At 50.0% G+C, this 11,971-nt stretch overlaps 1 protein-coding gene across 1 annotated transcript in view; it reads right to left on the bottom strand.

Moving 5' to 3' along the window:
* The window catches only part of Hmx3 (H6 family homeobox 3), a 12,806-nt gene extending 1,145 nt beyond the window's left edge, over positions 1-11,661 (bottom strand). The window contains 3 exon segments of the mRNA XM_048791450.1: positions 1-202; positions 846-1,082; positions 11,607-11,661. The exon segment at positions 1-202 is cut by the window's left edge and continues 1 nt beyond it. Coding sequence (XP_048647407.1) covers positions 1-202; positions 846-1,082; positions 11,607-11,661 — 494 coding nt within the window.
* Between the last annotated feature and the right edge of the window lie 310 nt (positions 11,662-11,971).

The following is an 11,971-nucleotide window of genomic DNA, read 5'->3' as shown; positions in this document are numbered from 1 at the left end:
CCCACGTTCGCCCCGGCCGCGCCCGGAGCCGCCTCGCCCTCCTTCTTGCCTTCCTCGGAGTCGCTCTCCTCCAGAATGATCTCGTCCGGGCTCTTGGAGTCCAGCTCCTTGTGGTCGGGGTCAGCCTTGAGCAGAGGCTCGGGGGAGTCGCGGTCCGTGCCCGAGGCTGGGGAGGAGTCTCGCAGGAGAGCTTTTTCCGAAGCTGGGGAGACAGACAGACGAACGCACACACACACACACACACACACACACGCACACGGACACAGCCATGAGCTAGGCCCGGCTCTAGGGGCCAGCAGGATCAACCCGCGCCGGCCTCCAGATTCCGGGCCTTCCTTGAGGCCTAATCGTCCCCGTGGGCCTTCTCCTTCCCGTTTGGGCTGGAGTAGGGAAGCCGTGTCCTGGGATCCCCCTCCTCCCGAAGATAGGAGAGCAGATAGCAGCAGCAGGGCCGCCCCTTTGCATTCCCGGGGCTCCCTTGCCAGGGGCCCTCGGAAAGATTCGCCATCCGCTTGTGTCCTCCCGAGACACCCCCTCTTTCCAGGCGGTATTTCCAGCCCTGGCCATCTGAAGCCACTCCAGTCAAGCCGGAGGCCACTTTTCCAGGGAAGCGCCGCGCCCCCGGCTCCAACTCCACCTCTTTTCTCACCAAGTGGGATTGAATTCCCGGACAGCGCAACCAAGCGCTCTGGCTGGAGATGCAGGCCAGGGGCGGGAGGAAGTTAGCCAAACACCGGGTTTGCGGGTTGGGGGATCCCAGAACTGCGGTGATAAGCAGCTCCAAGCGGGGATGGGACAGGCGCGGGGAGGGAGGAAGAAGAACGAAAATTCAAAGAGGTCGGTACCTTCAGGTCGCGGGAGGTGGCCGCCGGCGGGGGTCAGGGTGTAGGGGTACCACCAGGCCGGGGAGCGCTCCAGGTAGTGCGCAGGCAGGGCAAACCTCTGCGCTGGGATCTCAAAGCGGGGGAAAGCCAGGTCGCCCACCTGCGAGAGCGCGAAGCCCGCGGCACCCTCCAGGGCCCCCTTGGCTGCCGCGGCTGCAGCGGCTGCNNNNGCTCCGGACCCGCTTCTCGCCTCCGGGCCTGCGGGAGGGGGAGGGGCGGGCCAGGCCCTCGCGGGTCACTTCGGGGTTATAAACGCTGGCAGCTGCGGCTTCCCCGCCCCCAGGGGCTTGGCAGGGGCTCGCTGCCCCCGCGCGGCTGAAGAACTCCCAGCTCCGACACAGGAGGCAGGACGCGACCTCGGACCCCAACGAACTCAGTACTTTCCTACCGGTTAGGGTCCGGTGGCCTCAGCATTTCCCCCAAAGCCTGCTAAGAAGAGAGCGGCCACGAAGAGGGAGATTTGGGTTTACCATCCACCGGCTAGTCGTTAGGAAGGGAGTTGGGGAGTGAGTCCTTGCACTGCAACCGCGCGCTCAGGAATCCTCGTAGCTTTGGCCTTTGGCTCTGGACTACCGAAGAGTGAGCTTTCCTTTGGGAAGTGAAGTGGGTGTGCGTCTCTGCGCACCCGCGTGTGCGCGCAGGACTGGCCGACGCCCGCGCGTCACTCTTTGGGGGTGTTGGGGTAGCAGCATTCTGGCACCCGCCGCTGCACTCCAAAGAGCACTTCTCTTTTCCGGATGTCTGCGCTCCAGGCTGAAGGATCAACTGTGAGCCTACAGTCTTGAAGTCACTTTCTTCCAGGAAGTTTTTCCCGCTGGCGTTTGAAGCTGCCCAGTGCTTTAAAAGTAGCTATGTGATCGAAGGAAGGCGTAGCGGAGTATTTGCCTCGGTTTTAGCGGTGGCATCCACACCAGCAGCTTGTCCCAAGGGTCTTCAAGTCCCTGGAGAACCACGTCGGGCCTCTGAGGAACAGCTGGGTGGAAAGTCTCTCTGCTCCTTCGGCTTCAAAAACAGCTCCCCGGGTCGCACGAGGAGCCCAAGAAGCAGGCATTTTTAGACTCTAGATTTAACCAATCATATAAATTAGAATTGTTTGTGGGGGTCCCTTCCAGAACGACAAATCCCTAGTCAAAGAAAGGTTGCAAAGTATCTTCACCCACCCTTTGCTTTTGGCACGCCTGTAAAGCCAAAATCTTTTTGTGGCCCCTGTACTTCCCCAATGCCTTCTTTTTCGTTAGGCCCTGCATCGACGGATACGACCATTTGGGGTCACCGAATGAGAATTGGGTACGTTTTATTTTTCTGTCACAGGGTGTCAGATCCTCCCCAGTAAAATCTCCATAGGTGCATTTAGTGTTTCAGCAAACCTTTACCTACAGAAGTAGACCTTATTTTTTCTTTGGCTCTTCCATATAAAATTATTATTACTTTAGTGTGTGAAGGGCTTTACTGGAATGCAAAACGCTACAGCATCCAAAATCCGAGTTGGAACCAGTCACATTTTTGAGACTCAAGCAGGGTGTGTCTCATGCTCTGATTTTATAGGAGAAGACAAGCATCTAGAGAGGAGACCGGGCCTAGATTACCTAACCAGTAGTCAACACCCAACAGTCACTTTTCCTAACTGCAGAAATCGTTCTAGGCACGTAGGTCTATGCAGGTTGCGTGTGCATTGCCTGCACCTAGCAGGCCAAGTGTGTGAGGCGGAGGAGAAGCTCCTACGGGTGCGCACTCGTGTTGTGGGAGCTCTCCGGTCACAGTCAGATGCGTGCAAACTTAAAGTTTTGACGCATGAAAGCCGCCTTTCAACTGAGAGAAGTGGAAAAGCTTATCAGTTCGCAGAAGAGTCGCGGGTGTGGCCCTTGCCTAGAATGTGAAAGTGCCTGGGTTCAATCCCCAGCACAGGGGTGGGGGTGGGGAAATCTCAGAAAAAGGAGAAAAGACGGAGGGTTTTTGTCTAGGGCGGGTTCTTGGTTGATCACAACTCCAACACTAGACCCCAATGGAAATGGGGCTTGCCTTGGCGTGAGAAGATTTCAATGCAGCTGTCCTTGACCCTTGCCGTGCGGCTTCCGGGTTCTCACCCCTTTTTTGTCGTCCCGACTGTGCTTCCCCTCTCAAGGGGCGCGCAGGGGCACTGGTGCTTGTGTGCGCTCCCTCGCTTTCACTAGGGACGGGGTGTTTGGGTGTCAGCATCCCCAGCCTGTTTTCTGAGTTAGGGAGGCTGAAACTGAACAGCAGGATAAAGAGTAAGATCTATCCTTTGGATTCAAGAAATCCCCAAGCGTCGACAGAGCGGTTCACTTGCCCTCTGGCGAGGGTTGTTGCGTGTTACCTGCGCCCACGACTCCATTCAAAGTCTGGCAAACAGCGCCCTCTATGGGGCATTCTCTAAACCAAGCCTGCAGGCTCGTCTGGAGAAACCAGTCCTAGCGCACAACATTTAAAAGCCTTAAAAGCCTCTGGGCCTTACCCTTCCCTGCCGCGGTTAGTGAACAAAAGCATTTTTGTCTGGATTTGGGGAGAAGCAAAGGGTGAAATAGCCTGCAGGTCTCCGCCGATCCTTACCTGGCCATCACAGGAAGTGGTCTCCTCAGCCTCCCGCCCTCCTCTCGCTTTTCCTTTTTTAGGGCCCGCTCTGTGTTCCAGGAGGCACAGAGGAAAGGGAGTGGACTGCCTTATTCGTCTTTTTAGGATTTGGCGTGCCATCCGCCGACCAGTGGACGCTCAGTAACCCCTATGCGAATGCCTGCATGCCTGAGTGTGGTGGGGGGATGATGGATGCATTCAAAGTTCCCATTACAGAGGATAGGCCCACTTTATTTGGGCCTTCAGATAGCTTGACAATACCCCAAAGGAGTTTTTGAAAAGTTTAAGGAACACCTAGAGTCTTTTGATGACATGTTTTACAAAACCTAAAGGAGCCCCAAGGATAGGACCAGGAGGGTGTTTCATGGGCTGATCCCAGGCAAGAGGGCTGGGGGCAGAGCCCAGTCTCCACGCCACTCCCCCTTGGGAGGAGGGGCCAGGAGGGCAGAGGAGATCTAGAGAACACTAGTGATTAATACACACTTTTACAGGAAGCATGAGGCTTGGCAAAGGAGGACTTAAAATAGTCCCCCCCCCACACACACACACTATTCACAAACCACACATAAGCATATGCACCCAGAGAAGTCAGTAAGTAGAGCGTTCTCTAAGGCAGGGGAGCATTTGCATATTTATACCACTTCCCTAAGAGAGGTTGCTTTCCTCTTCAATCAGAACAGGCTTCCTGAGACAGCCTACCTTACCCATAAAGAGGAGTGGAGACTATTTAGGCTTTTTTTTTTTTCCATGGTGGGGAGGACTGGGGACTTGACCATTCGACCACTGAGCCACATCCTCTGCCCTATTTTGTATTTTTTTAAGAGACAGGGTCTCACTGAGTTGCTTAGTCCCTTGTCTTTGCTGAGGCTGGCTTTGAACTCTCCATCCTCCTGCCTCAGCCTCCTGAGCCTCTGGGATTACAGGCATGTGCCATGGCGCCCATCTTATTTAGGCTTTTAACCAAAGCTACAGAGACCCAGACCGCAGGCCCCCACAATTAAAGTAGCCAGAATTTGCCCTGGTCCTGATAGTCACATTTACTCTCTCCATCTCCTGCTTGTGTGACCTTGGTTTGTAGGCAGAATGGATGACAGCCTGGAACTGTGAACCTGGAGAGGCTGTGTCCCTGACCCTCAGTCCTGGAAAGCTCTTGCCCATCTTTTCACAGGCCACCAGGAATGCTGCCCCCAACCCCTTCCTTTGGCTAGTGAATGTGACCCTGAGAAAATACATAGTTCTAGGAGATGAGACACAGTGGTGCTGTCCTTGATTAGGTATGTGTCCTGAGTAGCATACAATGTCCTTAGAGTGGCTGTAAAGGTGATTTCAGCTAACAGTCACCCAGTCCTCATTATATACCAGGCACTATATCTGGTGAAGTAGGTAGAATTATTACTCCCACTGGACAGATGAGGAAACTGAGGCACAGATGGTATAAAAATGGGAGCTGCAGAGTCAACGCTGGCTACTGCTACTATTAATCTTCATGCATTCCCCCTTTATTTACTTATTTATACAGGGGGTTGGATACAGGAGCTCTCTACTACTGAGCTACCTCCCCCTTTTAAATTTTTGTTGTTGTTGTTTTTAATTTTGAGATAGGATCTTGCTAAGTTGCCCAAGCTGACCCCAAACTTGAAATCCTTGTTTCATCTTCCCAAGTAGCTGGGATTACAACTATGTACCACCATGCCTGACATTATTCACTCTTCAAGATGAGCCCACAGGCCAAAAATGTGTTCTTGAAAGTCTTCTCTGAGAAAGCTAACAGGGGCCTGGGGGGACTCCTTACTCTGTCTCTCCTACACCCTCTCTCTTTTCTCTTGTCTTTTTCTAAAGCCTTTCTCTCCAAACCAGAGTCCTAGGTTGCTTTCCATGTTTAGTGTTCTCCTGAGGGGAAAAGAACTGCAAATTTTTGCATTTTGCTCCAACCAATCTTGCTGTCCAAAAGCATCTGAATATTCTGTGAACAATGGCTGGTAATTGACTGAGGTTTTGACGGGACCCCGAGTCTGAGTCTCATCTTGATAATAATGCTGCATCAAAATGAACCCACTACAAGCAAAGCAGGATTTGTGTCCTTGGGAAAAGTTCACGGTCCCAGACTCCATCCTGGGTGCTTATCTTCCTCCCAGGTCTCACCCCTGAGACCTGCTGTATTTGCCATACCTCAGCTCAGAGGGAGGCTACAAACTGCAAAGCTGTTGTGGACACAGTCATTATTCTTTGGTTTCTCTTATCTTGCTAAGACAGGCTAAACTCTGCTAAATGCCAAGAACATCAATACAGTGTATGAAGCAAAAAGTTTTGAGCACCTAATGTACCAGGCACTATTCCAGGCTCTTCGATTGCCTCAGTGTACACAGGAACCCCATCCTGGTGAATTTATCCTCTAATGGAGGGAGCAGGTAAATGAAACAGTGTGGTAGGGGTGATAAACATTATGGGGAAATCTTAAATCCTGGGCTAGGGACAACATTTCAGTATTAAATCTGGTAGGCAAGCGAAGCCATGTTGAGAAGGTGAGATCTAGCAGAGACTGCAGGTGCAGGTAGGATGAATCTTCCAAGCAAAAAGAAGGGCTTCACCTATGGCAGGAACCACAGGGAGGTGTGGACAGGGGGGCCTGGTAAGAGGAGGAAAAGGGACCCAAGGCACGGTACCCTGGAAGCCCTGGGCTTGGAGTCTGTCTTTACACAGAGTGAAATGTAGTAGTTTTTTTTTGTTTGTTTGTTTTTTTAATTGTCAACCCAAAATAATGACAGAAAGAGGCAAGCTTTCCAAGAAGTTTTACAAAGAAAGAATTTATTTAGAGATAGCAGGGGATTGCAATCTGCAGTTGACCTGGTGGATTATAGGTACATCACAGGGACTGGGGTAAACAGGAAGCTTCTAAAGACAAAAAGATGTCCACAGAAGCTGTTTTGAAACAAAGACCCTTGGTGGCAGGGACTTGTTGCAGGAGTTGACATTAGCTCATTGGTGGAGGTAGCGTCAGGCTAGCATCCTTGTTCAAGTGGCTCAGCTGGAATACTGAATTTTTAAAGAGTTCCTTGCACGGTTTCTGTCACAGACACATGTGCAGGTGTGTTTTATGGTAAGTCTTGTTATAGGCACACATGCGTGTCGGCTCCTTGTTCATGGCCTCCTGCCTCCATCTTGTTAGGGTTTGACATAAATGACTTTGACATTAACAGCTTCCACATAATCAACTCTTTGTTGTTGTTGTTGTTCTTGTCCGTGGACCTTTATTTTTATTTATTTATATGCGGTGCTGAGAATTGAACCCAGTGCCTCACACATGCTAGGCAAGTGCATTACCACTGAGCTATAGCCCCAGCCCATAATCAACTTTTAAAACAGTATCATTTAATGTGCAATAGAATTCTCACAATTTGAGGATATGGTTCAATGAACTCTGGCAAACGCATGTATTTTGAGTATACGCCCTCCAAAAGCTCTCTCTAGTCCTCAGTCCTTCCAACTCTTGTTCCAAAAGGCCACTGATTTGATTTTATTATCAAAGTATAGTTTTTCTGGTTCTAGAACTTCCCATAAACAGTAACATCCAGTATGTGTCTTTCTAGGTCTAGTTTCTTCAACTTACATTTTAAAATCAATTTTGGATTCATCACACTCCTATTGCATTATAATCCCATAGCATATAATAAGATACCATATCCTATGCATGGATAAAGAAAATGTGCATCCATACAATGACTTCTTCTTCAGCAATAAAAATGCATGAAATACTAAAACCTGCTAGAACATGGATGAACCTTTGAAAGTTTTATGTGAAGTGAAAGAAGCCAGTCATACATATTGTGCGATTCCTTTTGCATGACATGTCCAGAACAGGTGACTTCCAGGAGACAGAAAGGAGATTTGGTTGCCTGATGCTGGAGAGGAGGGGAGTGGGAGGTGACTGCTGATGGATATGGGGCTTCTTTCTGCGGGTGATGAAGATGTTCTAAAATTGGTTGTGGTGATGGTTCCCAGCTCTGGCTAAACTAAAACCGGTTGAATTTTATACTTTCAATAGACAGATCCTAGAATGCATTAATAAAGTTGTTACTGAAAAATCCACCTCCCAGTCACCATGTGCAGATGTAGTCTTTCCAATGCCTTTTGCCTCAGGAATCCTATGGGCCTAGCCCATTGTCCCAGCTGGGTTCCCCACATTTCCTACAGTCTTCCTCTTTCTGCTGATGGAGGGACAAAGGGATTTTTGGCTCAGCTCCTGTGTGTGAGAAACTCTCTGCCCACAGTGTAGGGGAGGCCTACCCCTCTCCTCCCTCGGCGGGATCATGCTCACCACATTGGAGCTCATCCCCTCCATAGCAAAACCTGTCCCATGGCCTACGTAGGGCTGTCATCCTGGATGTCTCCCTTCCAGCTTCATTGGTACTCCTTTCTTCGCAGCTGAAGGATCGCCCATTCTCCCCCAACCATCAGTTCCCTTCTGCCCCATGGATGCGGCACAGTCAGAACAACCGATGGCCACGTGGTACAAATCACTGGAGACGCTAGGCAAGAAGCAGGTGCAGCTTCCTCCAGTGCTGAGAGCCACGGCCGAGTCTGTATGGCCCCTGGCATTTTGCCAACAGTATTGATTGACAGGCAAGGCATTACTATCCGCCTCTGCCGCAACTTTTGAGTTCTCGCACTATTTTGGAGTTCTCATGGGGATTTCCGGGGATTCCCCGAGAGTTCCCATTGGTTGGGGAAGTGCAGGAGGAGGGATTTCCGGGAGAGATATTTCCGGCTGGGGGTTCCTGGAGAAGCCTCGTGGCGTTCGGGAGGATTCCCCGGGAGCTGTGTGAAGTGTTTTCCTGCAGTTTAAAAATAAAGTTTGTTCCTGCTTCAGTGGCTCGTGATTTGTGCCCAGCCAGACTGCGGCACTCCAGGTCATATGTCCGTGGATGAGCTGCCCTTGGGACTCTTTCATACATTCAAACAGTTAGCAATATGTCTGGGCAGGCACTTCTCCAGGCTCTGGGGTGGGGGGGTGAGACTAAGTGAGTCACAGATCCTGTCTTTGGGACAGGACAACCTAGGGAAGGGGACCAAGAAGAGAGTGATCGATGGCCATGCAATGAGCACATGTAGGCACAGATTGATCTGGGATCAAAGAGGAGGGAATGACAGATTTGGTGTGACTGGGGGAGACTTCCTGGAGGAGGCCATCAGCCGGGCCAGGGTCTTGATGAGTGTTATCAGGTAGAGAAGGAAGGACAAAACCCAGAAGAGACAGCTGGGGTATGGACACAGAGGCTGTGGGGAGTGTGCACAGAGGGCAGGAGACAGAACATGGAGTCTGGCAAAGAGGCTGCTTCTCAGTTGGGCCCTTGACTTCCTGCATCAAAATCAACAGGGCTCTGCCCAAACCATCACATTGCAGTGGTGCTGGTGGTAGGGACAGGGGCTCAGGAATCTGCAGTTTTTGTAGTTGTGGCAGACTGACGTCTAGAATGATCCCTAGAACTCCTGTAGCTAAGTAGCACAAACTGGGGGGGGGGGCAAGAGAAGGCCTACAAAACAGAAAGTCACTGTCTCACACTGCTGGAAGCCAGGTGTCCACAATTGAGAAGTGAGCAGGGTGCACTTCCACCGAGTTCTGGAGAAGAGTCAGTTCAAGGGAAGCACACCTCTCTCCTAGCCTCTGGTGGCATCTGGCAAGCTTGGCTTTCAGTGGCGCATGGCTCCATCACCCATGTTTCTGCCTCTCTCTTCACGGGTCGTCTTCCCTCTGTGTGTGTCCCTGTATCTTCATGTGGCCTTCTTATAAGAGTACCATTCAGGGTATTTCGTGTTCATATGAATCCAGTATGATCTTGTTCTAACTTGACGACATCTTCAAAGGTCTTATTTCCAAATAAGGATATATTCACAGGCTCTGGGAGTTAAGACCTCAACCTGTCTTTTGGGGGAATAATTCAACTCGCCCACCCACCGTGATCCCCACCTCCTAGTATTTACCTATTTGTGTAATCCCCTCCCCTTAAATGTAGATTGGGACCTAGTAACTTGATTTTAAGCAGTAGAATAAAGCAAAGATGTTGGATGTCACTTCCATGGCTGGATTATAAAAATCATGACTTCTGTCTTGTTAGCAGACTCTGTTGCCTTCTCAGCTTGCAAGCTTTGGTGAACGCAGGGTGGTCTCATGCCAACAGCCTGCGAGAACCGGCTTCTTCACCAATCCCACCTTCAGATAAGAATATGGACCCTAGGCAAACACTTTGATTGTTGCTCTGTAAGAGACCATGAAGCCAAGGACCCAGGGAAGACATGACAGGTTCCTGACATACAGAAACTGTGAGCTATTAAGTGTGAGCTGCCTTTTTTTTTTTTTTTTCTTGGAATTGAATCCAGAAACACTTAACCACTGAGCAACATCCCCAGCCCTTTTTTATTTTTTCATTTTGAGATAGGCTGTCACTAAGTTGCATAGGGCCTCACTAAGTTTCTGAGACTGGCCTTAGGCTTGTAATCCTCCTGTCTCAGCCTCCTGAGCTGCTGGGATAATGGGCATGAGCTACTGGGCCCAATTAAGTGTGAGTTTCTTTAAGCCACTTAGTTATTTTTGTTGTTGTTGTTATTGTTTTTTGATACCAGGATTGAACACAGGGGCACTTAACCACTGAGCCACATCCCAGCCGCTTTTTATCTTTTATTTTGAGACAGGGTCTTGCTGAGTTTCTGAGGCTGGCTTTGAACTTGCAATCTTCCTGCCTTAGCCTCCCAAGATGCTGGGATTTCAGACGTGCACCACCACACTCAGCAAAGTTACTAAATTTGTAACACAGAAGTAAAAAGTAACACACCAGCTCTCTGGGCATTTCTTATGCCTACCCTGGTCTGAAGGATGAAGTGATGGGGAGCCATGGAGGGATTTTCAATAGAAAGCAAGAAGATCTGATGAGATTTAGGTTCTGGGAGGTCATTTGGATAAGAGGAAGATCTGTTGAAGCAGGGAGGGACAGGCGGCTGGGAGGCTGGCCAGGAGCTGCTTCCCGAGGACCTGCACTACCAGGAACTGTTCACAAGCTGCATGCCCCTATACTACCCTGGACAGCCAGCAGTCAGATTAAGAAACAGAGCATTCCAGAGTCCCACAAGGCCTCTTTGTGTTCCCACCCAGTCATCCCTACCCGACCTCCAACAAGCACCACCTCTGTCCTGACCATAGTTAGTTTTCCTGTATTTGAATCTTATATGGATGGAATCAAGTTGTTTTCTCTCTTTTGTGTCTGGCTTCTTTGTGCTCCACATTATGCTTGTGAACTTTGTCGGCTTTGTTTTGTGCAATTGTAGTTTATTTATTTTCATGGTTGTTCAGCGTAACATGGGGTGAGTGTAAAAAAATGTCCTTATCCATTTGATTATTGATGGACACTCAAGTACTTTTCAATTGGCAGCAATTATACATAGAACCGAGGTTAGTACGTTTTCTTTTCTCTCTTGGCAAGTGCTCTGCCAGGGAGTACACCCCCGCCACGCATTGTCTGGTGGTCACGTTTGCGTTTCGATTGGAAGGGAACCATGGACTTGCAAGGAATAGAGCTCTGGGTCTTAGGATATGCATATGTTCTCTTTTCTCACAGGGAAAAAACTGGATGGTGGAAATTCCTGATATAGGAAGTGGGTAGGGTCTAAGCTACGGGTCCCCTGGGAGATCCTCGTGCACCCAGAGCTGCCCTGCTCATCTTGACAAGCCCCACATGTGTGCAGGCATATGCTTTGAGAAGTGATTTCCCATGTGTCTGCCACAGCTTCCTCCCAACTGTGTGGTCAGGGATATTTATTGTTTCCTTTCATAAACAACAACAGTAACAACAAACCTCAGGGATTCCTCTTCCTAATCTGATTTGCCAGAATTTCCCCCCTCTGAAATCTTGGTTTCATTCCATTTACTAGATGTTGATACCAGGCCCTTAGCTGCTGACAGTCAGCCAGATGGGGCTGGGGTCTTCACACAGGGCTGGGCTGTCGTGAAAGAAAAGTCTCTTCTCTTGCTACAGGTTGTAATGGACTCAGCAGGGAACTGGAATTTGCCTGGGAAATGGGAAATAGCCCAGAAGTGAGTCAAGATCAGACACATCTTGCTTTGGATCCAGCTGGGCCACTCACCAGCTGTGTGGATTTTGGCAAGCTCTTCCCCTGGTCTAAGGCCCAGGGCCTTCATCTGAACGACAGCAGGTGAGGTGGTATGAGGGCTCAGCGTGGGGGTCTGGCTCCTACCTCATGCTCAGTAAACAGGAGCTGGTCAAAGGCTGAGGGTGGCCAAGAGAGCAGGGTGGTGACAGGGACTTTTCATCAGTTTGGGCTGTTGTAACCAAAATGCCATACACTGAGCTGCTTAAATAGCAAACATTTTCTTCTGGCATTTCTGTGATGGGCCACGTCTGGTGAGGGCTGTTCCAGGTGACCGTCTTCTCATTGTATCCTTGCACAGGAGGAGAGTGAGAGAGCTGTCATCAATAAGGGCACTAATC

This window comes from Marmota marmota, unplaced genomic scaffold, assembly GCF_001458135.2.
Source record: "Marmota marmota marmota unplaced genomic scaffold, marMar, whole genome shotgun sequence".
In the NCBI taxonomy this organism is placed as follows: Eukaryota; Metazoa; Chordata; class Mammalia; order Rodentia; family Sciuridae; genus Marmota; species Marmota marmota.
This window is presented reverse-complemented; position numbering and strand designations above follow the sequence as displayed.